We start from the raw sequence: 25,343 nt of genomic DNA on the forward strand, positions 1-25,343 counted from the left end.
CCGCGGTGTCCCGAGTTCACAGGGAATGGTGTCATAAACAGAAAACCTCGAGCGACCGCGGAGCGAGCGGGAGGAAGCGGCTCGTCGATGAGAACGGAGAGAAGAGACTGGCAAGCATGTTGGAGGCTAACAGGGAGGCTACGGTCGAGGAGATCCATGCCTTGTACAACAGCAGTGGGGTGGAGAAGCCCATCTCACTGAGGACTGCCCGGCGGACCCTGAAGAGGCTGGGTTACAGCCGCAGCAATAGGACCACCGTGGCGGGGATGGAGGCTTTACTCGAAGAGACATCAAGGCCAGAACAGCTGGACACCTCGGGGTTACAGTCCGAGACGCAAAATGACTCAGAACAAAAGATCGAGTCCTCCACGACAGAGCTTGCGCGCAGTAACGAGAATAACCCGGAGACATGAATGTAGTTGTAAAGAACTGGATTATTCCAATTTGGCATCCCTGTATTCCCAAACATAGTTGTCTGTTGTAGAGGACACAAGCGTTTACATTTTTCTTTTCTTATTATTGTTATTCCAAATGGAGGCAGGTTTTCATTGAATGTAATCAGCTGTGCAGAGTATATCTTCCTAACTGAACTGAGTTGCCTTTAGTGTGGAAGGAGAGCTGCTGCTGTAATGCTTGCAGGGAAATTGTTCAACAGCCAGCTGAATAAGCACGACATAAACATTACAGTAAACATCGCACATTAAGCAGTGCAGTTTCAGGTGAATTCCTATGAGTTTTGAAGCAGTGTTGTCCCTTTGTTTTGCAAAATAAAGCTTTGATTTTTTTCCCTCCCAAAAAGGGAAAAAGCACAGTTACGGCTTGTTAGTGCTGATAATATTGTAATCTGGAGACAAAGTCAGGCAAATTTCAGAGTTGTTGGACTTGTTTCGAGACACCGAATCCAAAAGTGGCCCATCATATGCTGCTCCTGGACTTGTATGCCAGTGCTGCAAGGGTCATCCTCTCTTTAACTTCTACCTCCCTGTCGAGTTTGCTCAGCATACATGAAGCGAGTTTATATGAGCCTTGGTCTGACTGCATGTATTCACATCTGCCAGGAGGGGGCACTAAAAGATCTGTATTTGCACTGCACACGATGAAGTTTCGAAGCCTTAAATGTTTACCGTGAGCGCTGAAGGTTTGTCTTCATGTGCATTAAACTCGAGGATGATGCTGTTCAAGTTACATTTGCAACAGTTTGATCACTTACTGTGAATAAAGCACAGGCTGTTTTGGATTTTTCTTAACGTTTAGTAAGACTCCTGTGTTCTTGCCCAACATGCACCTTCACTGTCTTTGCTAGATATTATTTTGACACGCCAAAATGTGATTCTGCAAGTGTGTTTTGACCTTTTTAAATCTCTCAGAAGTAGCTGATGTTGGGACTGCCTACTGCTACTTTAAATAGCTTGCAATGCAAAGGCAGGGAGTGCTTAATATCCATTTAAGTTCTAGCTGTTTTGACCTCGGCCTTTTATCACATATGATCTCAATAATGTAATGAGCCCCTGCTGAATTTGTGTATTTAGAAGTGCATGTCAGGTTACGTGGAAGGTTACAGTGTATGTCTCCAGTTACGATGTAGATTTCCCATAGAAGTATAAATCAGGCCTTACTATGCCAGGCTCATTAATCTGGTCGAAGGTTAAAAATCAAATGAACAGCAGTCTACCTTACTTGAAATACTCTTATATGCTTTTCTTTCCCCTTCCTAATTATCTAAGGAACTGGTTCTCAGTTCCTTTGTTTCACACAAAGAAATATTTCTGAAGTTATTACAGCGACACAGCAAACTGTCTTGCAATGGTATAGATGCTGTATCCAGAAGCTGGACTACCTGTGCAGCCTGATTGGGCTGTGGGTGTCTTTATGAGTAGTGACAAAGATACTAGCAACAAAAAATAGTCAGAAGGGATAAGAATAAGGCCATCACCCACAAAATCTTTCCCTTTGGGGGGGGGGGGATCATGTTGTTGCTTCTTGGGTGCACCTTTTGTCGGCTTTATTTGCACCAAAGCAGGTGAACTGATTTATGCTTCTTGATATTCTCCAAGTTTAACTATCTTTGTGTTATACTGTCACAGTCAAATGTTTCCTAATTCCTATGGGTATTTTTTTTCACCTTTATTCAAGAGTGGAGCATTGAAGACAGCACCTCAGTTATTGGAATATTTTATCTTGATTGAAAAAAATATAAGAATAGTTTAGTTGGAATTACAAAAGGTTAATCTACTAATTTCTGCTCTGTAAAAACACAATATGAGACAGGCATCAACTGGTATGGGAAAGTTAGGGACAAATAAAATAATACATCTAAACATTTTTTTAACAGTACTGCGCAAAAATCTAAATGTAGAGGAGACAGACTTTCTTAAAATTTCCAAAGGAAAAGGGTTTTCCTTTGGAAATTGGCTGCTATATTTAACTTTTTTTTGGCTCAAATCATTGTCAGTACGTATGGAAGATATCAGGAGAGAGGTACAAAAGTAAGCATTTACAGCCATCTAACACAGAGCGGAGGCTCTGCCATGATTTGGGCAGCAGCAGTGGTATTGGGGATCTTTTCAAAATTGCTGGACCATCCAATTTTGGGCCACTATATATACACCATCTGGAAAGCATTTTCTCTATAATAATGATCCCAAATGCACTGCTAACATGGTAAGAGCTGTCTGGATGGAAAAAACACACCTTCGAACACTATTAGTCACCGATTGGCCTCCCCAGATCTCGGACATCAACATTATTGAAGCAGTGCGGGATCATCTTGACAGAGAGAACAAAATGCAGCCAAGAGCCAAAGAAGAGCTTTAAATCTACCTCAAGAAGCCTAGAGAACTATTTCTGAAAACTACTGAAAGAAATAACAGGAAACCTTTCCTAATAGAGTTCAGGCTGCGTTGAAGAATAAAGGTAACAAATATTGACTTTCAAGCTTGTTAAAAATGTACAAACTCTGTTTTCACCTTACAATATTTCCATGCATGTGTGCACATTTCATTAAACTGATGCACTTATAGAGATGTTGTAAAAATGGGAAATAAGGTGAAAGAAAAATTAAAGATCATAAAGAATTACTCTACAATTGGCAAGTTCTAAATACAGGGGTGCGATATTGGAATAATCCAGTTTTTAATTACTACATTCATGTTTCCAGGTTAATCTTGTTACTGGATGCACGGTCCATCGTGGAAGGCTCAGTGTTTGGCTTGGAGTTGTTTAGCTTCTGTTATTGTAAGTCACTTGAAGTGTCCAGCTGTTCTAGGTCTGCCGCCATGAGGATATCTTGTCCATTCCCCTTGCACCTGCGGATCCTACCTCACCGGACACCCTGCATTCTTCTTCTGAACGACACGTGTCGCCACTGAGAGCGAAAAAGAACCCGCCAGTAAAGAATTTGCTTCAAACCTATTTTCAGAATTTTCTCCAGAAAGTCAGATTTTTGTCAAGCCGTCGCAGCACCCCCTTCTGTATAACCTGGGAATCTCTTGAGTTCCTCAGCTGATTACATCACCGAAATGGCGGTAAAGTCCAACCTGGCCGCAGCACGCGAGCAAACTGTTGTCATGTCACTTGTTGCTGGCTCCGCCCTCTGTGAGGGGGTCATCGACTGGCAGAAGGCACCTGTAACCCAGCCTCTTTAGGGTCCGTCGGGCAGTTCGGAGTGAGATGGGCTTCTCCACCCCGCTGCTGTTGTACATTGCATGTATCTCCTCAATCGTAACTTGGTTGTTAGCCTCCACCACACTCTCAATCCACTTCTCTCCGTTCTCGTCGACGAGCCGCTTCCTCCCGGTCGTCGCGCGGTCACTCGAGGTTTTCTTCTTCTCGCACCATTCATTGTAAACTCGAGACACCGCAGTCCTTGAGCAGCCCAGCAGGTTCGCTGTCTGTGAGATACTGCAACCGGCTCTTCGGGCTCCTACTATCATACCCCGCTCAAACTCACTTAAGTCCCGCGACTTGCCCATGTATCTCCACTTCGTCACACTTCTACGCGATACCTGTGGAAAACGTTGCGGATATATGGTTCTTCTTCTGTGGTGTTCGGTACCTCGGCCTCAACGACGTGTCGCCCTCTTCAGCGGCCTCGTTGATTTTTTTTAAATGTAATTATACATAACATCCTGAAAAAAACGAAATTAAAACAAAAATTATGAACATAAGATACACTGCAGAGCAATAGCAACAAACTCGGTGCATTGAGTGCTACAGTTTCAAATTAAAAGATGGGAAACGAAAGACTTATAAAAAGTTGTGTCATTCTCCAGTGAACCTTCATCGTGTAACATTACATGAGGGAGCCCTACTTTTGTCTTTATAGAAAACGACTTGAGTGCTTAGGTCCTATGGTTGGCCATAAAGTGTCTTGCTGTGCATATGATGTTTAGACATTCAAACCCTGTTGATAACTTCATTTACACCATTACTGAGCCCTGGATCTTAAACAGTGCGGCTTGTTAATCTTATTATGACAAATAGCGTTCTCCCTCAAGTTTCACTGAGTGGCCATTTGTAGGCGATATTTAAATAGTAGGCATAAAGTCACACATGACTGTGTATATTTGGTTAAGTAAAAGTGGATTTCATGATTATGATGAAGATATTATGAATTAAACCTATAAACTTAACTGTTTTGTAATTTGAAAAGGTTGCTTAAATGACAGACACTCCATTATTTTTATCAGTATACCTATCACAGGATTAAACATTAGCTACTAGGCTACTGTGAGAACCCATGTCCTCAATGATCCAGGTCCAAGAGCCTGGTAAGTGCCAGTTTGTAAAGTCTTCATGGTTTTTACATATTAAACCTGTATGGCATACCATAGTGTACAAGCATGTATGGAAGATGGCCAGGATTGGTTCTCAATTTATCTCGAATAATATAAATATGCATTCAAGTAGTCAGAACCTAAGTAAGACTACAGTTTACAACTGCATCCATATGAACTGAGTAACTACTAGTGTGCCACAGACTGATTTTAATTTGCAGAGCTGTACTGGAAGTCTGAGCTGTATCATGTGAACATTAACAAGGACAGCACACAACCCTGTGAAGCTTCTGTACTGCACATCATCAAACCAGACAAAATTCTGCCCAGTCTCTGATACTGTGGCCTGTCCAGTAGTTAATAATGCATGAGATATTAGTTATATTTTAGTGTCATTTCCTGTAGCTTCTCTCATTAACTTAAGTGTGTTAAATGCACTTGAGAAATAAAATATAAAATATAGTGATCCTCACCTGCAGGTACTATCCAGATCCAAGTAAGCTCACTGCAGAATGTTCTCTCTCTCTCTGTTACACACACACCTGTTTGCACTCCTCTGGATCACTAAATAAATGACTATTCTGCAAAGGACAAATGCAGCTGCTAATTTAATGCAGAAACGCGAGAAAACAGTTGCTGGCACGAATTTGTACTGAATAACCACTAGAGTGCGCCGCAGGCTAGTTTTGTATATGATCCAAAACTACATCAAGTACAAAGTTTACTTATACTTCAATAATAAAGAAGAAGTGACTCCGGGACTATTGAAAGAAAAAGATTAAAACAAAGAATGACAAAGCAATGACACAATGTCCACAGTTTGAGAACACATTTATTGCAGTGATAACTCCAGTGGCCCCTCTACATCAACAAGACTGTTTTTATACACAAAGTGTAATTTTCTGGACAAAGCAAAACATTTGAGAAGACGCTTTGTCTGTCCTCTGTATATTCAGAAATCCAGCTGACACACACACACACACACACACACACACACACACACACACACACACACACACACACACACACACATTTGGTTTTATCAGTTGTGCAAATATAGGAAAGGAAAGACTACAGTAATAATTAAAAGAAAGAAAAACACATACACACGCATACACAATCAATGAACCTAGTTCCAGTCAAGCAAGTCACTGGAGTAAAATATCTGAAAAACTTTAAATTTAAATTTAAAATACAAATTAGTTAATAAATAAATCATCTTACAGTAAATAATACTAACTAGAGATCACCCTGATGGGAATCGCACCAGCCATGACACATAGCCTCTGACTAAAGATCTGTGACGCCATCCTGCACAAATGTGATGAAATCTGACAAACATAAATCCAAACTACAACCCCAACGTGTCCAGGACTACATTTTGGCATGACACACTAGCTCAGACAGCAAGTTCAGAGAAAGACTTTCTTCCTGGGTATAACTGACTGAATTCACAACGCGTGAACTACATCACTGCAGACAGCCAGCTGTCTTTCAAGCATCTGTTTCTCCACTAAGTCTTCCACTCTGCCGACCTCCACCTCGTCCACCTCATCTATAAAGCTGGACCAATCCGTACTGCCGTCTGCTCGTTCCACAGGCTCTGACTGGCTGGAAGGGTGAACAGGGGCTGTTTCATCATGAGTGGTGGTCACACAGTTGCAGCTATCACAGATGCCGAAGCGTCTGAGTCCGGGTGAAACGCTAGAACCAGTGAAGTTTCGTCTGCAGCTCTTGCATGACACTGGCCAGTAGTGTCTGTGGACCTGTGGATGATCAAGACATGGAGGATGTGAATTCATCTGTTTGGACAATACCAACTTTTCCATCAGTGTAGATGAGAATAACAGCACAATATTTTTTTTTTTTTTTTTAAATCCCAGCAGTGGATAGTGCTAAACCTCAGACTACTAACAGATGCACTTATGGTGCCAATTTGAAACTCTACTCCACTATGACGCTTCATTCTCAAGTTATCACATTCACAAACTTGGGTGTCCACTCCAGCCACCTGCCTGCCCGGCAGGGTAAGATCAGCTTTTTATGGCTGAGGGGTAAAAAATTTAAAAAAAATTAAAAAAAAAAAATACTGCACTAATGAAACTTACGTCACACAACGGTGAACAGTGAATGCAATTTCAGTTTTCACTGAATTTCTTTAAGTCACTTAATGAAATTTACTTCAAAATGTCATACTTGCACCTAATATTAAAACAATGTTTAGCATCAAATGTCCTTAAAGTACCTAAAGAAAAAAAATACTCATTATGAATCTGATACATGAACATAATCTTTTACAGTATCACTTTAATGTCGCAGTTGGAGACTATTTTTAATATTCATGTGACTTTAAAATATTACACTGCACAATGTATTAGTGTGGAATGATGTTTTAAAGTAGAAAAGCTTTAAAATGAGTACTATGGAGCACAATGTAAAATATTTCCATCCATAATACGGTGCATTGTAAGTTGGAAGCAGCATGACATAGATACTTTAATGAAGTCTTAGCATACAGAAGCTGTATTCTAGTATTGTATCAGGTCTCTGTCATTGAGACTCCTGTAGTAATTACTGACACATGTTGCTGTAATTGTTCAGTGCAAGAGGCCACAGGAATGCAACAAAAACTGAGATGTGTCTCTTCTCAGATAATATAAATGTTGTGTACAGATACACTTAATAAAAGAAAATCTAACCTGTTCATGCTAATAGTTTGGGTTATTCGAAAATTTATGAACTAAAGTTGCATAAGGTTAACTCAGAATGAAGTCGACCTGCTTGCAGTGCATGAAATTCTTACACTAAGGGCGTGGCTGCGTAGGTGCTCCTGTCGTGTGAACCTCTTGCCACACATGGGGCAGGGGAATGGCCTCTCTCCTGTGTGGCAACGGATGTGCCTCTTCATGATCCCCTTCTGCTTGGCAGTGTATGGGCAGAAGGGGCACTTGTGGAGTTTTACTGGCACTACTAAGCCATCACCTGAAGGAGGAAAAACACAGCAACAATTCAAACCTACCCCTATCTATTCCGGTTGACAATTTACTAACATTGCTATATAGCTTTTTAATCGATTAAATGTCCTTGTATTTATTCTGCTAATTACCTGTGTCCTCTCCAAGCCAATCAGACTGGATCTCCATAATTGATGATCCTACAAATCCCAGACCTTCGTCCAGTCTGCTTCCTCCAGTGCTGCTACCCAGCCCTTGGGTGAAGCGCTGCCCTACTCTGTCCCCCAAAGAGTTGGGACCTTCACCTCTGGCCAGCACCTCCATCAGCTGCCTAGCATTAAAGGATGAGCTGTATCCCAAGGGGGAGCGTTCGTTAGATGGAGAGGGACTTGGGGGAAGCAGCCTGCTATGATGAGTATTGTGCAGAGGAGGCCCAGGATAGGATGTGATGACTTTGGTGTCTGGTGACTCCATAAGCTCTTCATCAGGGTCATATTCTATCTTAGGGTTCACCAACTCTGGAGTCAGAGCAGAAGATGAGGATGATGAGAGATTAGTCTGATCCATATGTCCCTTCTGCCCTTCACTCCCAGGTGCAAACTCTTCCCGAGAGGGATAGGAGGTGTCCATATCCCTGGTAGCGCCTGGAGTGGTGGTGACAACAATGGACAAAGGTGTTCTACCTGATGTAACAGACTCCTGACCTAAACCTGACCCCCTATCTGCCTCTGAGACCTGTGAATGAGGCTCTGCAACCCCAGCACCACTGGAAATTGTTGCAGAAGGAGTGCCACTGTCTGCAGGACCCATTCCTCCATCCTCTGTCTGATTCTCTTTCTCCGTGTTTCTCTCCTTCTCCTTGCTGCAGATTTCCAAAGACGACCGGATGTACTCTTTGCAGAAGTTCACCAGATCCGTCATCTGCAGGTAGCTGGCTGCTGACATCACCTCGATGACATTGCTCCTGTTCAGAGCCAGGCGTCCAGAGTAGAGGAAGTCCAGAATAACAGAGAAGGCGTCAGCTGTCACAATGTCCAACGACGCTGTGCTGTAGCGCTGTCCGCTGTCCTGAAAAGAGATGTTTTCAAAAGATAGACAATGTTGAGCCAAATGTATCGGAAAACAAATGCTGGAACAGAAGATATTTAGAAAGTGGAACAGGGCTCCAGAGAAATACCGGTATATTTCAAATCATAGTTTTTACAAAACAGCTGAAGGTTTTCAAGATCTCCATTTTCCTGACTTCAAAAATGCTGTTACGCTACTTTCTAGGTCATAGAGCTACTCCCATATTACCCAACCAATGTCTCTTCACCGGCCCTCAGTAATGTTAAGTATCCAGTTAAAATTCTCATCCTTACCTATACAGCATTCACAGTCAGGCTCCCTTGTGGCCGACCTTCTTCATGTCAATCCCTTTAGTCAAAACAATTTAAAATTAATGTTTTTTGGGAGGTTTTCCCCCCACATCCACCGAAGGACACACTGTGACAGAGTACTTGAGGCTGTGACCTGACCTGTGTAACTCTGCCTGTATGCTGGGTGAGTTGTCATTTCTGTGGACTCTTAAAAATCTGTTTACGTGCGGATATTAGTAATATATTTATATCAGTTCTTCTTTTGTAAAATGCATAATTTGTCTTAATTTTTGTACTGCTTTTAACTAGGGCTGAATGATATATCGCATTTGCGATAATATCGCGACATGATCAAGTGCAATTTTCTAACCGCAAAGGCTGCGATTATACTCTGGACATGTCCAAATTCATGGGCTGCATCCTCCTGAGGCCGCATTTGTAGACCGATTACGTCACAGCGACGCGCCGAAGGCTGTCCAAATTACTACCATATCCCAGAATTCATAGCGCGGCCCAGCCAAACTCCAGTTTCCAGCAATGGCGGCCGCTACTAAGTTTTAAAATTACTCATACTAATCTTTCTGGGTCACAAAATAAACTTTTAACATATTTTCAGGCGAGAAAGTAGTTGTGTAAACATCAAATATCTGCTCGGTTTATCAAGATATCCCATATTTGCAAAAGTGCTTCGACGTTTTCAGAGGCGTCTGCTACCCACCAGCTCGACAGCTAGCCGGGAGCTCGAGGGTTACTGATGCGGCCGAGAACGGCACAACTCCCGGCACATCATTTTCAGATCACCGCGGAGTTTCGCTGCTCGGGTTAAACGTAATATATAAGTCACTTAGACAACCTAAAAATGTTATTGTTGGGCTTTTTTCAGTGTTTTGTTTGTTCGTGAGTAAATCGGTTTGGCTGAGATTAAAGTTATTAGATTAGATAAAATAAAACTTTATTAATCCCCCGGGTGGGTTCCTCCTTGGTTTTCACACAGCTGACTAAACGTCAAACAGAAAACTTATTAAACAGAAGTATGAGACAGTCGAGAATTTACACCAGTGTCTGGTTATATTTTAGATAGCAAGAAGCAGACGGCCGAGTTTATTAAACTCCACCGAGACAGCGGTGACGCTAATCAGAACTAGCCTTCTGATTCAGAAGGCTAGACCGTCCAATTTCACGCCTTTAAACTTTAAAGGCGTGTTTGTGTGTGTGTTTATACAATTGCTATTATGTTTGCACTTTATGTGTAATGTTACTGACTGCAGAGATCAGTAAGATGTGTGTATTTTTTATTTATTAGTTTTATTTATTTAATATTATTTTTTAATTGAATGACTGTCTAGTAGTTCACAGATGTCGAAAAACTGAGTGTGGTAAAGCCACTGATTTTTTTTATGTATATTTCTGCAATCTGCACATTGTACTGACTTTCATTTTAATGTTTACACCAGGGTTCCTTGTCAGCACTTTATGCTCAGATGTTTGTAAGCTAAAAATAAACTATTGTGTATGTTCAAATATACTGTTGTGATTGAAGAAGTTAAATAAAAATGTCAGTCATCAATTCATGCATCACCTCATGTCATCATAACAGAGGTCTGTCTTCCAGGAAAGAACAGTTTAAAATTAATGTAATATAGTATTGGCCATACTATATGATGTATTGCTTGTCTTTGTTTAATAATACAGAAGACAAAGACCTTAAAAAATAATCGCATATCGCATCGCAATCGCAATATTGGGGCAAAAAATCGCAATTAGATTATTTTCCATAATCGTTCAGCCCTACTTTTAACACAGATTTTTCTATTTGTAGCACTTAATGCATTATTTCTGTTGTTTAAATATGACCTCCCTTCATTTTGGAATTTTTACATTGCTTATGTTTGTTTTCTGTGAAGCACTCTCTGCCTCTTGTTTGAGAAAAGAACAATATAAAAAAATACTGCTTGTCTGCAGATTTTAGTTGTGACTTTGACAAAACACAGTGCTGTGGAAAAAGTATTTGCCCCCTTCCCAATTTCAAATCTCAATTAGATAAAAAGAGAGTAAATGCAAAATTGAGTTTTTTTTAAATTATGATTTAATTTATATAAAAAGGAAACAAAAGTCTTCCAAACTTTTCTGCGGGACTTTTAGCCCCCAGAATTGTTTTAATTCAGCCACATTGGAAGGTTTTCAAACCTGAACCACCTGGTGAAGGTCATGCCCTAGTGCCTCAATTGGATCCAGACTTTGGCTAGGCCACTCCAAAACCTTAAGTTGTTCATTTATTTTATTTATTTATTTGTGAGCCAGTCAGGTTTGTTTTTGATCATTGTCCTGTGGCATAACTCAAAAGTGCTTGAGCTTTAGGCCATGAATTGATTGCTTCATGATTTTCTGATAGGGAGCAGGTGCCAGCTGACTGTTCCATAAACTGCAGCAAGTCATCCAAACATTCAAGCAGCAAAGTAGCAAAGCCCTAGACCATCAAAACACCAACATCTATGACTATTGGTATGATGATCTTTTCATGAAATATTGTGTTTTAGTTTTATGCTAGATTTAACACAATTCAAACATTCCAAAAAAGTTTATGTTTTTATCCCGTCCACAAACTATTTTCTTAAAAGTCATCACGATGTTTTTTTGGAAAATGTGAGACAAAACTGTGTTATTTTCGGTCAGCAATCGTTTTTTTCCTTGGAACGCTCCCATGGATGGATAATGGCACTCACTGTGGTTCATTGCGAGTCCCAAAGTCTTAGAAATGGCATCTGTTCTTGAGTTTCTCTAGATGATGTGTTGCTTTTTGAGAACTTTTAGCCTACTTCATTTTGTCAGACATCTTCTCTTTAAGTAATTTTTCAACTGAACAGGTCTGGCAGTAATCAGGCCTGGGTGTGAGCTTAATTTAACAAGTGGGGGCAATTACTTTTGTTTTTTTTAAACACAGGGCCAGGTAGAATGGATATAAAAAGTGTAGACACCCCTGTTGAAATGCCAGGTTTTCTATGATGTTAAAAAGAATTACTACAATACATCATTTTAAAATGTTCCCACCTTTAATGTTACCTAAACCTGTACAATTTAATTGAAAAAACAAATCTGAAAAATATTAAAAGTTAAAAACACATAATAAGCTGGTTGTATAAGTGAGCACACCCTTAAATCACTACTTTGGTGAAGCAAATTTTGATTTAATCACAGCATTTAGTCTTCTACACACCTACTATCAATAAAAGAGACTCCTCTCCACTGCTGGAGGTTTCTTCCTGCTCATAGGGGATCATAAGATTGTTGGGGTTTTCTCTGTGTTGTTATTGTAGGGTCTACCTCACAATATAAAGCGCCTTGAGGTGACTGTTGTTGTGATTTGGCACTGTATAAATAAAACTGAATTGAACTGATTAAGCCCAAGTAAAGTTAAACTGTCCTAGTAGGAGTTTCCTGGTGGCATGGTGGTGGCAGTAACATGCTTTGGGGTTGCAGCTGGAACTGGGGCTTTAGTCAAGATGGAGGGCCCCAAATCTTCAGGCATCTACTAGAAAGCTGAAGATAAAGGGGAATTTCACCTTTCAACATGACAATGATCCCAAGCCAATTCAAATGAACAAAAGAATGACCTCACCTGAAGAAAATTAAAGTCTGTAATGGCCCAGCCAGACATAAATCCAATGGAAAAATCTGTGGTGTGATCTGAAGAGGGCTGTTCACAAGAGATACCCTAGCAATCTGACATATTTGAGTACTTTTAAAAAGAAAGGTGGGCAAATATTGCGAAGTCAAGATGTGCCATGCTAATAGTCTCCTACCCAAGGAGCCTGACTGCGTTCTTTAAAAAGTGCTTTGCCTAATTATTAGTGTAGGGGTGTGCCCACTTATGCAAAAAGCTTTTTGTACATTTTTTTAATCATTATTATTTATATTTTCCTCCAAGATTTTTTTTTTTTTGCTTTTCAGTTGAATTATGCAAGTTTAGGAAAAAGTTTAGGGAAAAGTGTAAGTCATTTATATCCACTGCAGGTTTGGAAAGCCTTTTCCCCCTTTCGACAAGCGGTATGTGAAAGAACACTCTGGGAAACAGCTGTCACAATAACACAACACACTAGACCTTGAAACTAAAGATGAAACTGACTGTAATATATGCCAGTCCAATAATAAATACATTATTCTTGACCAAATTGTTGAATTTACGTCCAAGAAGCCACCTTAGTTTAGTCAGCTCTCCTTAACAAACACTCAGAGAAAACAATGGAATCCGTGCTTATGTCCTTACCTGTAGATAGTGAACGAGAAGAGCTCGAAAATAACCGCTTCCTGCAAACAAGACATTCCGATGCGCCTTGAAGACACGGCCTTCAACAAGGATGCTGCAGTCACAGAAGAAGTCACGCTTCCGTTGCTCATTGAGCTCGAACAGTAGTTTGGACAGATAGCAAGGCACTTCCATGGCTGAACTCCTGGCGGCTCTGCCAGGATGAGGGAACAGACGGGTAAACGGAGGTAAACAAGCACTTGTGATCATTAACTGTTGGAGGTGTGTTATTTACAATCGTATTACCACTTAATAGTCAACTCCGACAGAGTTGTATTACAAGCTTGACTTATACATCGTTTAAAATCTCCAGGTAAACAAACGTTAATGATTATAGACTTTAGTCCTAACGGTGAACAGTTAACTCAGCTAACACACACTGGGTCTGACAAACTGTAACCACTGACGCTTGACACTTTAAAAACACAACAAGGATAACGGAGTTTAAACACGCAAACATTAACTCAGACACACCTGAACTAACAAAAGTGGAATCACTTTTCTCTGCTTGCTTGCTAGCTAGTGTGTGTTGCTAACGCTGGGTAGCTAGTTGGCAGTACTTTTCCTAAAATAGCCGACTGACGAGACCAGCTGCTTTTTACAAAACCTGTGAAAAAACTGAAATAAAAAGGCGTGAAATACCGACTCACTTGTTTAATTACGCTGACCGTAACAACTCTTTTACAGTAGCACCGCTAGAAGCGAGGCTCTTTTGTCCCATATCCACGTTAGCCAACAACTTCCGCTTTCGGCCAAAGAAAAAAAAACAGTGACGTTTTTGTTTATCTGTCCAATCAGTGGCCAGTTCTGCGTCTGCTGTACTATTTTTACCTGGAGGAAGTTATGGTCAGATTGACAGATTTACATCTTGTTCTGTACATGTGCCTCTGACTTCTTTGTGTAAAGGAATAAAACAACATGACTTGCAAAAATACCAGGAATATGTTAAGTAGTGAGATCACCAACTATGGCAAGCTTGACCCCAAGAAAATGGATTTCTGTCTTCCATGTGCTCTTAATTCAGGATGCATATTTTACTTTATAGTAAATGATGATGCCATGCTTTTAACTATTAGAAAACGGATTTGTTAAGCTTCTGGACAAATACAGAAATAATCTAAAACGTTTTCGTAACACTGTCTGCACTGAACTTTTTTTTCCTTACTATATGGCAGTATTCATTAAAAACCAAACCAGCTGATTAATGCTTACAATTCAATTCTAGATGTCTCCAGGAGAGACTGTATATCAAAGATGGATGTGACCATCATGAGCACACCGTTAGTGTCTGGATTCGGCATTTTGAAGTCTCAGTATATTTTGGCCACAGCTGGCTAAAATAGCTAAATGATCAGCTCACCATCAGGTTTGGCTAGAAAACTGCACTCACAGATGGGTGCAAGTAAGGTCCAGCTAAGTGATTTGAGTTAGAAGTCAGCTTTTGGCTACAGCTGCCTGCCAGTCAAAGTGGCCACACCCCTGACTTTAAGTTTTAACATAATCCATTGGAGAGCCGTTTAACAAATTCATCCAGCACACAGCTGTTACAAAGCAGGAAACTATCCATAAAGAGCAAAACCGTTTTTTGTGATGATGATGATGATGATGATGGTAATGATGTTTTGGAGGAAGAACCTCCAAGTGTCACCCTCCATCTCTTACCAAGTCCAGCATGCCGCTGTACAACCACAGGGGGCTCGCGCCTGCCAACATTGTCTGCTCAAGAATACTTGTTTATTTGCCTCCCATTTCGGAGAGAAAATAGATCCTTTTTTTTATTTTATTTTCAGACATAGCAAGAGTAAACAAGTAGTTCCTTTAGCGCTGCACCACACCCTCTCAGCACAATCCACAGCTCTTAGAAGTGTTTTTTACACTGATGGGTGCCGACTGGGCAACTTATTTGTTTCAGATATTTTCCCATGGCAAACAGAGTGAATACAAAGGCTTCGTGGTGGCCTGTGGAAACCACAGGGTAGGCGTACATGAGCCTAAGCACTCACCCCTTTTCTTTTTTTTTGAAAATGAAATTTATAGCACCTCATAAAAACTCTATTCATGCTTATAAGCACTAAATATAAACCAGTATAAAGCAGAAGGCTTTCACTCAGCTCTTGTAAACTTGACCTGATGGAGCGTTGTGTCCGGCTGCAGGCAAGTCCAGCTGTCAGTTGACCCGACAGGCACAGCCCTAACACGAGTCCATCCCAAAACAAAGCTAAAATGGGCCGAACACTGATGTTGCTCTGCTTATTGACCTTCTTCTGGTTGTGACTCAGGGAAACACAAGGCCTTTGTTTTTGTCATTTGTTGACTTCAGGGCAGGAAACTCCCTCTCTGCAGATCGTAGCCAAGCAATCACACTGGACTTTCTACAATACTGCCCTATCTGTGTGGCAGTTTAGCGCCGGTTTACACCCAGCAACTTCTTAGGAACAAATAACATTCATGATTCATGATTGGGTTTCTTGCCTGTCCCTGTGATTACAACGTCGTATGATGATTTACTGATTGAAAACCCAGACAAAAAGTAAATAGATGAAGTGATGGCTGTTATGTAAGGTTACATCCAGACTTGGGACCTCACTCATTGTGTGTGTTAGCCACTCTGAGACCCACGGCTGGCACAGAGGGCTCCAGCAGCACCCCTCTGGGTCCCTGTGGTCTGCGCCTCAGCACATAACAGCCACTTAGGCCGGCATTTTCCCAGGCTGAGACAACACACCATGGTGGCAGCGTGAGCCACAGAGAGGGCCTGATTAAAGAGTAGGGACAATGGAGGGAGAAAGAGACAGGGACCGTGGTGGCATTTTCCATCTCTGCCGCTGTCTCCTGGGGGGACCAAGTATGTGCCGTGAAACGTTTGAATTATCCCAGAATCTCTGGAATTCAGACTGAGGCACCACGGAGAGGACCCTCGACCGGGGATCAAAGAGCTTTGAGAGGAGTGCGGTGGACTCGTGGTGAAGTCGAGTGCATAGCGGAGTATGAATGTGTGTGTGCACGCGTGCTTGTGTGTTTCAGGAAACTAACTTGAAAAAGATTAGGAAAATGTTTGAATTTGAATCCCATGTTCTTTTATGGCTTCATGTATAAAGAAAAAAAAACATGTTTGACTTCTGAGTGATCACTGAGCAATGAAATGCAGGCATGTGGTGTGTGTTTCATCCCTTATGAGATCAGATAATGCAATCATAGCCAATCATTCGAAGTCTAATAGAGTGGGCGCCCCTCTTAGTCTGTGGTGGCAGTAAAGGAGGAAGAGAAAAGCGAGAGGGGGAAACCTCGTCCCTTTCTTTCTATCTCTCTCTGTAATTATCACTTAATGTTCTTTGGTAATCTGGAGACGTCTGTCTCTTTGCTTTGTCCTTTCTTCCCTCGCTGGAGAGGAAATGTATAAGTCTGAAATAAATCTGCTAGCCTTTTTATTATTGTATATTTAGCACCAGAACAGAGTAGTAAATGGAGCCAGCCCAGACCACAAGCTTCCGGTATCGCAGGGCCGCAGCGCTGGCTGTCTTTGCCACAGCCAAGTCCAGAGATCAAAGCCTTCTGCACCATATACAGCTAGCAAGGCGCTCTCAAGCAATGACCTCAAGCAAGTTTTCATGTCTGAGATAGACAGTGTTTGTTTGTGCCCAAGATACACGTGGAGTGTGTAGAGTGAGTCTACTGTACAAGTATGCCTTTCAACATTTGTATGAGCATCTGTTACGGGCAGTTTTATGAATGTGTGCCTGTCCTTTGAATCCATATGTCTGTGTGGATGAGGAATTGTCTTGTGTTTGTTTGATTTCAAAGCAGGCAGCATTGCATTTACATACATATACACATTTACATATATTTACATATATATATTTACACACACAACACACACACACACATATACATATATATATATATATATATATATATATATATATATATTTTTTTTTAGGGGTGCAATGATACTTGTATCGATATTGAACCGTTCGATACAGTGCTTTCGGTTCGGTACGCATATGTATCGAACAATACAAAATTTTTAATTTATTTTATCAACTTTCCTTCTGACGATGCTGTCTGTGTTGAGCGCTCAGTGGATCTGCGCTCGACAGTGCAGCCTAGGCGGAGTAGTCGAACGCAGATCCACTGAGCGCAGCACAAGCTAGCAAGACAGAAGCTAAGCTCGTTGCAACATGGCAAATTGAACCTCCCCCACCCTCATTCAGATGATCTGGCGTTTGGAACTATTTTGGTCTTCATGTGAAGCATGACCCTGATGGTAAGCGCGTCATGGACAAAAGTAAAACAGTGTGGATGTGCCACGCAATGCTCAATTACATGGGTGGGAACTACTGCATTAGCGCAGTTTGCTCATTAACGTGTTGGCCGTCCAGCCCCACGCACGGGGCGATCCGCGGTAGCTCGTTAACGGAGATTTGCCGTGTTGTGGCGTTAACATCATTTCAGATTAACGCTGACAGCACTAGTGGGAACAAAATGAATATGACTGCACATTTACTCCGACATCATCCTAGTGCAAAGACAAGTGGAAGCAGACAAAAACAACAAGCATGCATGCTACAAACTTTACCCGAGTCATTTAGACAGCCGTTAGCACATGATTCTCCTTATGGGGACCTGATATGTTTAATATGCTGCTGAGAATATAGCCCAGAAGAAGCGTATAGTATAGCTTTTATTTTGGAAAGAGACAACTCTCTTTTCCAAAGATGAGTGATTTCTCAATCAGATAGATTTATTTTTTTTATTACTTTGTTGTTTCAGCAACGTTAAATTTAAAAACTGTACTTTTGAGTTAAAATATATATTTATAATTTTAATAAATGGCAAATTAAAAAGGCATGAACATTTTTTGTATCGAAAAAATATAGAACCGTGAATTTTGTGTATCGTTGCACCCCTAATATATATATCTATATATATAGATATATATACACACACACACACACACACACACTGTGATTCTATTTTTAAGAGACACGTGAAAAATTTGTACAAAGGAGAAAAATGTGTTTAAAAAATGCCCGTTTGTAATAGATGAATTTGAAACATGTCTATAAGTGGTGCTTGAGCTGCCAGAAAGGTCAGGCGGTCACAACAGTTTTACTTGTGTTTATTTTTTAAAGTGAGATTATTTTTGTCTAATTTATTAGTTTTATGGAATGATGATTTGGCATCTGGAAAAAAAAGTGCTCAATCAAACCCACTTCAGTGTATCCTGTATTTCAGTTTTCTCAAAAAACAAAAAACAAAACACTGCTGTACTGACACCAATAAAACCAACTCCCTCAAGGTGATGAGAATGATGGCTGTTATTGCCCACATCCTTCCTCCATCAGCGTCTTCTCTTCCTTTCGCGCACACTCACCATAATCCCCGTCTAAAAATGACCCAGCATTGTGGTGGCGGTGAGTTCTTATGCTGGGTTTTCAGGGGTTTACGCTCGCTCTCCTGAGCTGCCATCGGAACAAGGTGTCGGCAGGTCGCCCCCCAGATAAGGCTGTAATCTGAGGTGTAAAGTTAAACGAGGGATTTGGGAAAGTGAGAGGCTGTCAAAGAGCAGCAGCACAGGGGTGTCTAACAGGGACGGGGAAAAGCGTGGCCTGGCTTTGTCTGAGAATCCAGTTTTATTTTCATCTCTGAGTGCAAAGCACAGCTTGGATTAATATACATATATGTAAATTCAATCAATCTCCTCCATAAATCTAAACGATGGGCAGCTTCCAAGTCAAAAGTCAGTAAAACTGAACTGAACTGAAGAAGCTTCTTGGATAAAAGTTTGAAACATCTCCAAGAAACTTAAAGAAGTCCAGTTGCTGTTCTTTCTAAGCTCCTTAGATTACCGTGACCTGGACATGACTGAGAACCTACGCAGATTTAGTCAAACTTGTTTTACAGTGGCTAATATTAGCTGAGTCCTAAACACCCCCCTCTCCACACATACACTCATCAAAATCAGGCACAGTCACATGCATGGCTGAGGGGCACTGCGGATTAGCCTCGAACTCTTTCATTTTTCACTCCCCCCCCACACTCCTTTTTTTCTCTCTTCTCCTCCTTTCTCTGTGGCTCGTTAAAGATTGTGTCCTGTGTGTGATGTGGCAGAGGAGAGCAGTCAGAGTGAACTGATTACGGACGAGGGCCAACGTGCCTTTGAGTCATGGCACCGAGCAGCATTCTTCACGTGCTTAAAAATAGTAACAGTCGAGCTTTTTCAGGTTTGTTTTTCCTCACTGGATGACTTTGGGGCATCCTCTGTCAGACTGTAATCATAGCCAGATTCTCTCAACCCCCCCAACCCCCCGCCTTCAATTTTCTTTCACGTCGTTATTGGTGAGCTTGTTTAATCTTATGAAGAAAATTGGCTTAGCGTGGGAAAGGCGAGATTGTTTTGGGGATAGGTTTTCTTGTTTTAGAGTTGTGCACATTTTTTCTTCTTCTTCTTCTTCTTTTTTTTCAGTGCAGGAGGAAGAAAAAGTGCCAGCTTGTGCCAAACCCTCACGAAGCACAGATAAAAAGGAGTTGAGTGAGAGGGAGGCCGCAACACCACGACAAAGATATGGGCTGTCTAAGCAAAGAGCTTTACAAATGACGATCTCCAGGGGGAAACAGAGTGGGTGGGGTGGGGACAACATAAGGGAGAAGAGGAGGCGAAGAGGAGAAACAAATGTGGATGAATTGGTGGGAGGGGAAGGAAGATGGGTATGGTTGGTGGGGGTAGGGGGTGGTGCAACACAGTGCAGTGTGGAGGGATGGGGGGGGGGTGGAGGGTGGTAGATGAGAGGGGAAACATTCCCCTTGCCCACATTAAAGACATAAAAAAGAAAACAAACAGAAAAACATGTCTGACATAAAGAGGCTGGTTTCCGCGGCGACAGCACAATGGCTGCCTGTGGCTCTCGGGGCCCTCGCCGTCCCGTCTGGGGCCCGGCACCAGCGAAAGTCACCGCAGTCACAGGGCCCATCAGCGTGTGTGTGTGCCTGTGTGTGTGAAACATGGTGAATGTCATCACAGGCCCAGTGCTGTGGGAACCGTCATGAAAGGGACCCCACTCGGAAGCCACAAAAGCTCCTTTCTGCTTCTTCTCTTCGGCTTTTAGCCTCTTTATTTATCTTTGCAAAGGGGGAGCCAGATGAGGAGGGAGGACTCTCTCGCCCTCTCCCTGTTCTCTCTCTGTGTCTCTCGCTCTCCGATAGACGGCACGACCCGTAGCCGCAGCCATTTTGCCCTACTGACACCTTAAATCACGGCAGCTACTATTTCAGTCATTCACTCTGGCTGCGTCTTGCTGCGTTCCTTTGGTAGTTTATTCACAGCTCATCTTAGCTCAATCAGATCATAAAAACACAATGGGTTTCTTTGGAGACACCCTGTGGGCACAAACCTGGCGTTCCCAGGAATGCCTCATATATTCAGGTTATTTGGAGTGAATTGTGAAGACAGCCAGACAGCAAGTGCATCAGGTCCCAGCATTCCTTATGTGTCTGAAAGGCAGATAAATCCCTCATGGGTCCGGCCCAGAGAGTGCCAAGCCAGTCTGATGCCAGTTCCCATGCCAATCCATTCCTGATCCCTGCGACAGAGCAGCCAGCCACAGTCGGACTATTATAAAGGCCTCATACCAATACGGAATCAACTGATTTTGAGGGCATGTGTCAATAGCGCTTGCATGCAGCAGGGCACCATGCAGGGCCCCTTTGACCACATTTGGCCTTTCACAGACTCACTACGGGGCTTCAAGACAGTGAATAAATATTTAACTTGCTTGATGGTTTGATGGTATATTAGCATTTTAAGGACCACCTTCAATTTAAATAACATATTTGGAAACATATTTGTTTTCTTGTTGTTTATTTTCTACTTTCTGTGAATAAGATGTTATATTATTATTATATTGTGAATGTGAAGGTGTCGTTTTTTTAGCTTGTTCTATTTGCAAGATTTACATTTTATTATTAATATTTTAACATAATAACACAGCACTCTTTTGATTTCCATACAGTTAATCAAATTTTCTAGAAAATCTGCATCGTTTCCAAATATTCACTTTTATTAGAAATTTAAAAAATGCGTTAAAAAGACCCTCCTTCAGATTTATGATACATAGGATTTTACTTTCATGTCTCTTTTTTCAGCAGGTTTAGGTCCCTTTTTTTGTTTTTAAACTGGTGCATGTACATTACATTTTGACAAAAAAAATTTGTTGGTGTACTGTTAATGAAAGCAAACCATGCAGTGAGACGTATCAGTGATCAGTTATTTAGTTTCACTGAAAAATGCGGAGAAAAAAAGTCACAAACACAATACCCCACTGAGCTTGTTCCATCTCACAGAGTTTCAAACAATAGCAGCAGTCATGCTTTAGAAAGAATAATTGCAGCTGAGTGTTTGTGCCTTATAAATTGTGGGTATGTGCTGTCCACATTCGTGTCAGGGAGTTTCATGTGTGCGCTAGCTTGTATGAATCAGTGCGTGGCCTCCCGCGCGTGTGTGCGTGCGTGTCCTCATGTTCATATTTGAGTTGCGCATGTGTGCGTGTGTATGCAAATTGTAAAAGTATGAGCTTGTTAATTTCAATAAGGGACTTTGCCTTGTTGTGGTTTGGTGGGATGGGAGGGAGGGAGAGTACTTGAAGTGGCCGACCAAGATCGCCAGAAATCTCCCAGAATTCCATCCAACCACCCAGTGCCAGCTCTCGTCTCCCTCTTATGTTGGCTTTACCGTTCCTTCGCACACGCCCCCACCATGAAACCATTTTCATAATTAATATATCTATTTAATCATTTATCTCCTTAATTACTTTCCATTTCTTTTCCCTTTTTTTCTTTTCTTGTAACTTGCCTCATCTCGGAACAGCTGGGCGGTGTGGCCGGCAAACCAGAGCGATCTCTCTCTCTTGTTTTTAAAGAGACGTGCGATACAAATGGGAAAGTAAACCTTTGAAGAGAAGTAAAGAGTGGGTGATAAAAATAGCAATACGGAACACTGAAGGCTGACTTCATAGATGTCTTTTCATCTTTCTTTCCCCCCAGTTTTCTGATGCTGAAATGAAATCCAGATCTGAATTAGAGAATGATTAGTAATGAAAGGATATGTGAACTGGGTAGTGGGGGTTGTTTGCTGGGAGAGAAAAGGGATTTCTCCACTCTGTTAGTCCTGACTCATATCCACCACACTGCGAGCCCCCTGGTGATGGTCACACTGATTACTCACACTTGGCTATTGCAAACACACTCACTTGCACATGTTTTAAGTTATTCCACTACTTTACACATGCGACATGACAAAAATGATTGTAGGAAAGGCTCGATTGTCGTCACGCTGAGCAAGATGAAGCTGAAAAGAACATAAAGACTACTGGAAATCCATTTAAAAGACGACCAAATTAAAGTTTTAAAAACGACTTCACTTGCCCAACTAGTATACACAAAGACCTCGCACTCATTCATTGTCGCAGCCTATGTTTAAACTAACACACCCTTCCAGTCTGCCAGGCAGGAAGAGACACCCTCAGCTGGGCATTGTGTGCAAGAGGGCATGCCACTTGGCCTCTCTCAGTCTTTCACATACACATATGCGCACACTGCTGGGTCACTTAGGCATCGCTCCTAACAACCGGCGCCTGGGTCTCATGTTTCCATGGCAATCTGCACCAGCAATCTTCCCACGGTGGCAGAGGAAACAAGTGCCGCGAGTGAGCTCTGTGTGTGTGAGTGTATAGAGAGTGCTATCTTGTCCAGTGAAGAGCCCAGATGTTCAGACACTCAGTGGGGTGACTTCTCTCCTTGACCCTTCAGTACCTGCCCTCATCTCTGCACACACAGGCTGAATAAAAACGATTTGAATAAGCTGGGTTTATCTGTGCCTCACTTCTTATCTTGAAATACTTGAAGCTGTAATTTCAAAAAGATAGTGACAAATCTACATCTTGACATAGAATGCATATGAAAGATAGATGTATAATTAGTTGGATATTTAAATATATAAATGGTTACATATCCCAATATTTCTGGATAACTGTTTTAAAGCCTGTTTATGCTGTTCGACTGTTGCCAGAACCAATCATATTTAGATGAGAAAGTGGAATGCTGAGTCCTCAGATAGCGCTAGCAGCATCATTTGGCAAGATGGCATGTTTTTAGACCCACACATCTATATGTATAGTTTACATATACTGTTCTGCAGTCTCTTTAATGGCCAGCAGGGGCAACTCTTTAAAAAGACTTCCAGTTACTCAATAATAGTTTCCTGGTAATTTTTGGGGTCCATTGCTAGTTTCAAGTCAGTGAAGGAAACATTATGTTTTTGGCATACATTACTGTCTTCATTAGAGTAAAAAAGGAAGATGGTACTCTGACCGTTGATTTCACAGTTAGATCCACCTAGTAACAGGATGGCAATACTAAAAAAAACTCAGCTAATGGGACACTAACTGATAGCTGATATCACAGTGGTTATGTCTATCTTTTTTATACAGTCTATGGTGGATTTCCACATTGAAAAAAAAAAAATCACTCACTCACTCTCTGAAATTTACAGCTTGTTACCAAAACCCTTTCCCACCAGATCCTTTCTGTAGCCTACTATTGCCAATTTTTATCGTTTCATAGCAATTTTTCATAAACGTCAACTATGAGTGTTAACTGATAGCTGAGCTGTGTGGTCAGTTCTGGCTCCATAAAACAACCACAAAGCAATATGTCCATCTCTTCTACACAGTGATATGCTTTCTTTTAAAGTTTTCTAAAACTTTGTTGACATTATTTGTCACACTGGAGATTGATGCTTGATAAAAGTGTTATTTTCAAAGGTGAACATAAATTATTGGCATTGCTTGTAAATCCCTGTAGTATACTCTTGTAATGATTTAGGTACTTTAAATATCACCTTTTAAAACAAGAGCAAAAAACAGCCAACACTGTTAGTTAAACTGCTGACACGGCTTAATTATTCCCATAAAATCTTTCTATACAAGTATAAAACTTTTCTATTTGTATCATTTATGGAGCTCAAAGGTCGGCGCTGGCTGCGTTTCATCTCTGCAGGCGTGTTTTCACTCTGTGTCGTTTCTCTCTCACAACACAAAATTGCTCAAGAACTCGAGTCAAAAGTGACTCGTGAGACTGTGCAAGTATCAGATGTTGTGCATCGCCTCTGTATGATGGAGTGCTTTCACAGTTCATAATTCCCACACTCCTCACCTCGCTCTCCCTCCTGTTGCCATTGTTCTATGGAACAGCATAATTAAAGGAGCAGAATGAGAAAGAAAGCAGGACAGAAGGAAGGAAGGAAGGAAAGCAGGATGAAATTGGAGGCTAATTGACAGAGGATGATTGAGCAAAGGGGTGGAAAGATGAGGCTGAGGGGGGTGCAGGAGAGAGGGAAGGAGGGTGAAAAGCCAGAGAAGGGCAGATTAAAGGGAGAGAGGAGGGACATGGAAAGGAGGCGGGGGAGCCAAAACTGGCAACCCTGCCCAAACTGCCAAAGTCCTGTTTTGTCATTGGGTGGCTGTGACAGAGCGAGCGAGCCAAGAGAGAAATAACAGTGAAAGAGAGAGAGAGACTATGATTGGATGCCAGTGATAGAGTACAAGACTAAAGCAGCTTGTGAATTTTCTTAGTTGTCATGGGCCCTTGGGGGTTGATCAAGTGGCACCACTGACTCACAGAGAGGGAGAGAAAAAAAGAAGACGCATGAAGAACCGACGACAGCGAAAACAACAAACACGAGTGACAAGAAGTAACTAAGGACAACAGAGCTCTTATAAGTAACCGTGCAAGAGAAGCAGAGAGTGACGGGCACGCAGGGTGAGTGCTTCATCCAGAGGGAGACTTCCTAAAGAGGCAGAGGCAGGAACCAACGAGATCATCCAGCCAGACCTGTCAGTCTCCTCGTCCTTCTGTCATCAGTCGTCATCGCTCCAGCCAGTGAGGAAGGGGCAGCGAA

The 25,343-nt window shown here is 41.7% G+C and overlaps 1 protein-coding gene across 1 annotated transcript; it reads right to left on the reverse strand.

The window, feature by feature from the left end:
• Nucleotides 1-5,806: 5,806 nt before the first annotated feature.
• zbtb8b (zinc finger and BTB domain containing 8B) lies at nt 5,807-14,125 on the reverse strand. The gene is made up of 5 exons (XM_085346446.1): nt 14,041-14,125; nt 13,352-13,544; nt 7,882-8,797; nt 7,579-7,757; nt 5,807-6,541 (listed from the first exon to the last, which is right to left on the reverse strand). The coding sequence occupies exons 2-5, from the start codon at nt 13,523-13,525 to the stop codon at nt 6,227-6,229; spliced, it is 1,584 nt and encodes a 527-aa protein (XP_085202572.1). The 5' UTR covers nt 13,526-13,544; nt 14,041-14,125; the 3' UTR covers nt 5,807-6,226.
• Between the last annotated feature and the right edge of the window lie 11,218 nt (nt 14,126-25,343).

The sequence above is a fragment of the Diplotaxodon limnothrissa genome, linkage group LG22 (genome assembly GCF_057381915.1).
Source record: "Diplotaxodon limnothrissa isolate DT_005_m linkage group LG22, D_limnothrissa_male_GT1.1, whole genome shotgun sequence".
Lineage (NCBI taxonomy): Eukaryota > Metazoa > Chordata > Actinopteri > Cichliformes > Cichlidae > Diplotaxodon > Diplotaxodon limnothrissa.

What these genes read in the sequence shown, in the direction of transcription:
- zbtb8b (XM_085346446.1), bottom strand. Translation starts at nt 13,525, where the DNA reads ATGGAAGTGCCTTGCTATCTGTCCAAACTACTGTTCGAGCTCAATGAG. An exon ending in TTGGCTTGGAGAGGACACAG is followed by an intron (nt 7,758 to 7,881) that starts GTAATTAGCAGA and finishes TTCCTCCTTCAG; the next exon opens with GTGATGGCTTAGTAGTGCCA. An exon ending in TACGCAGCCACGCCCTTAGT is followed by an intron (nt 6,542 to 7,578) that starts GTAAGAATTTCA and finishes GATCATCCACAG; the next exon opens with GTCCACAGACACTACTGGCC.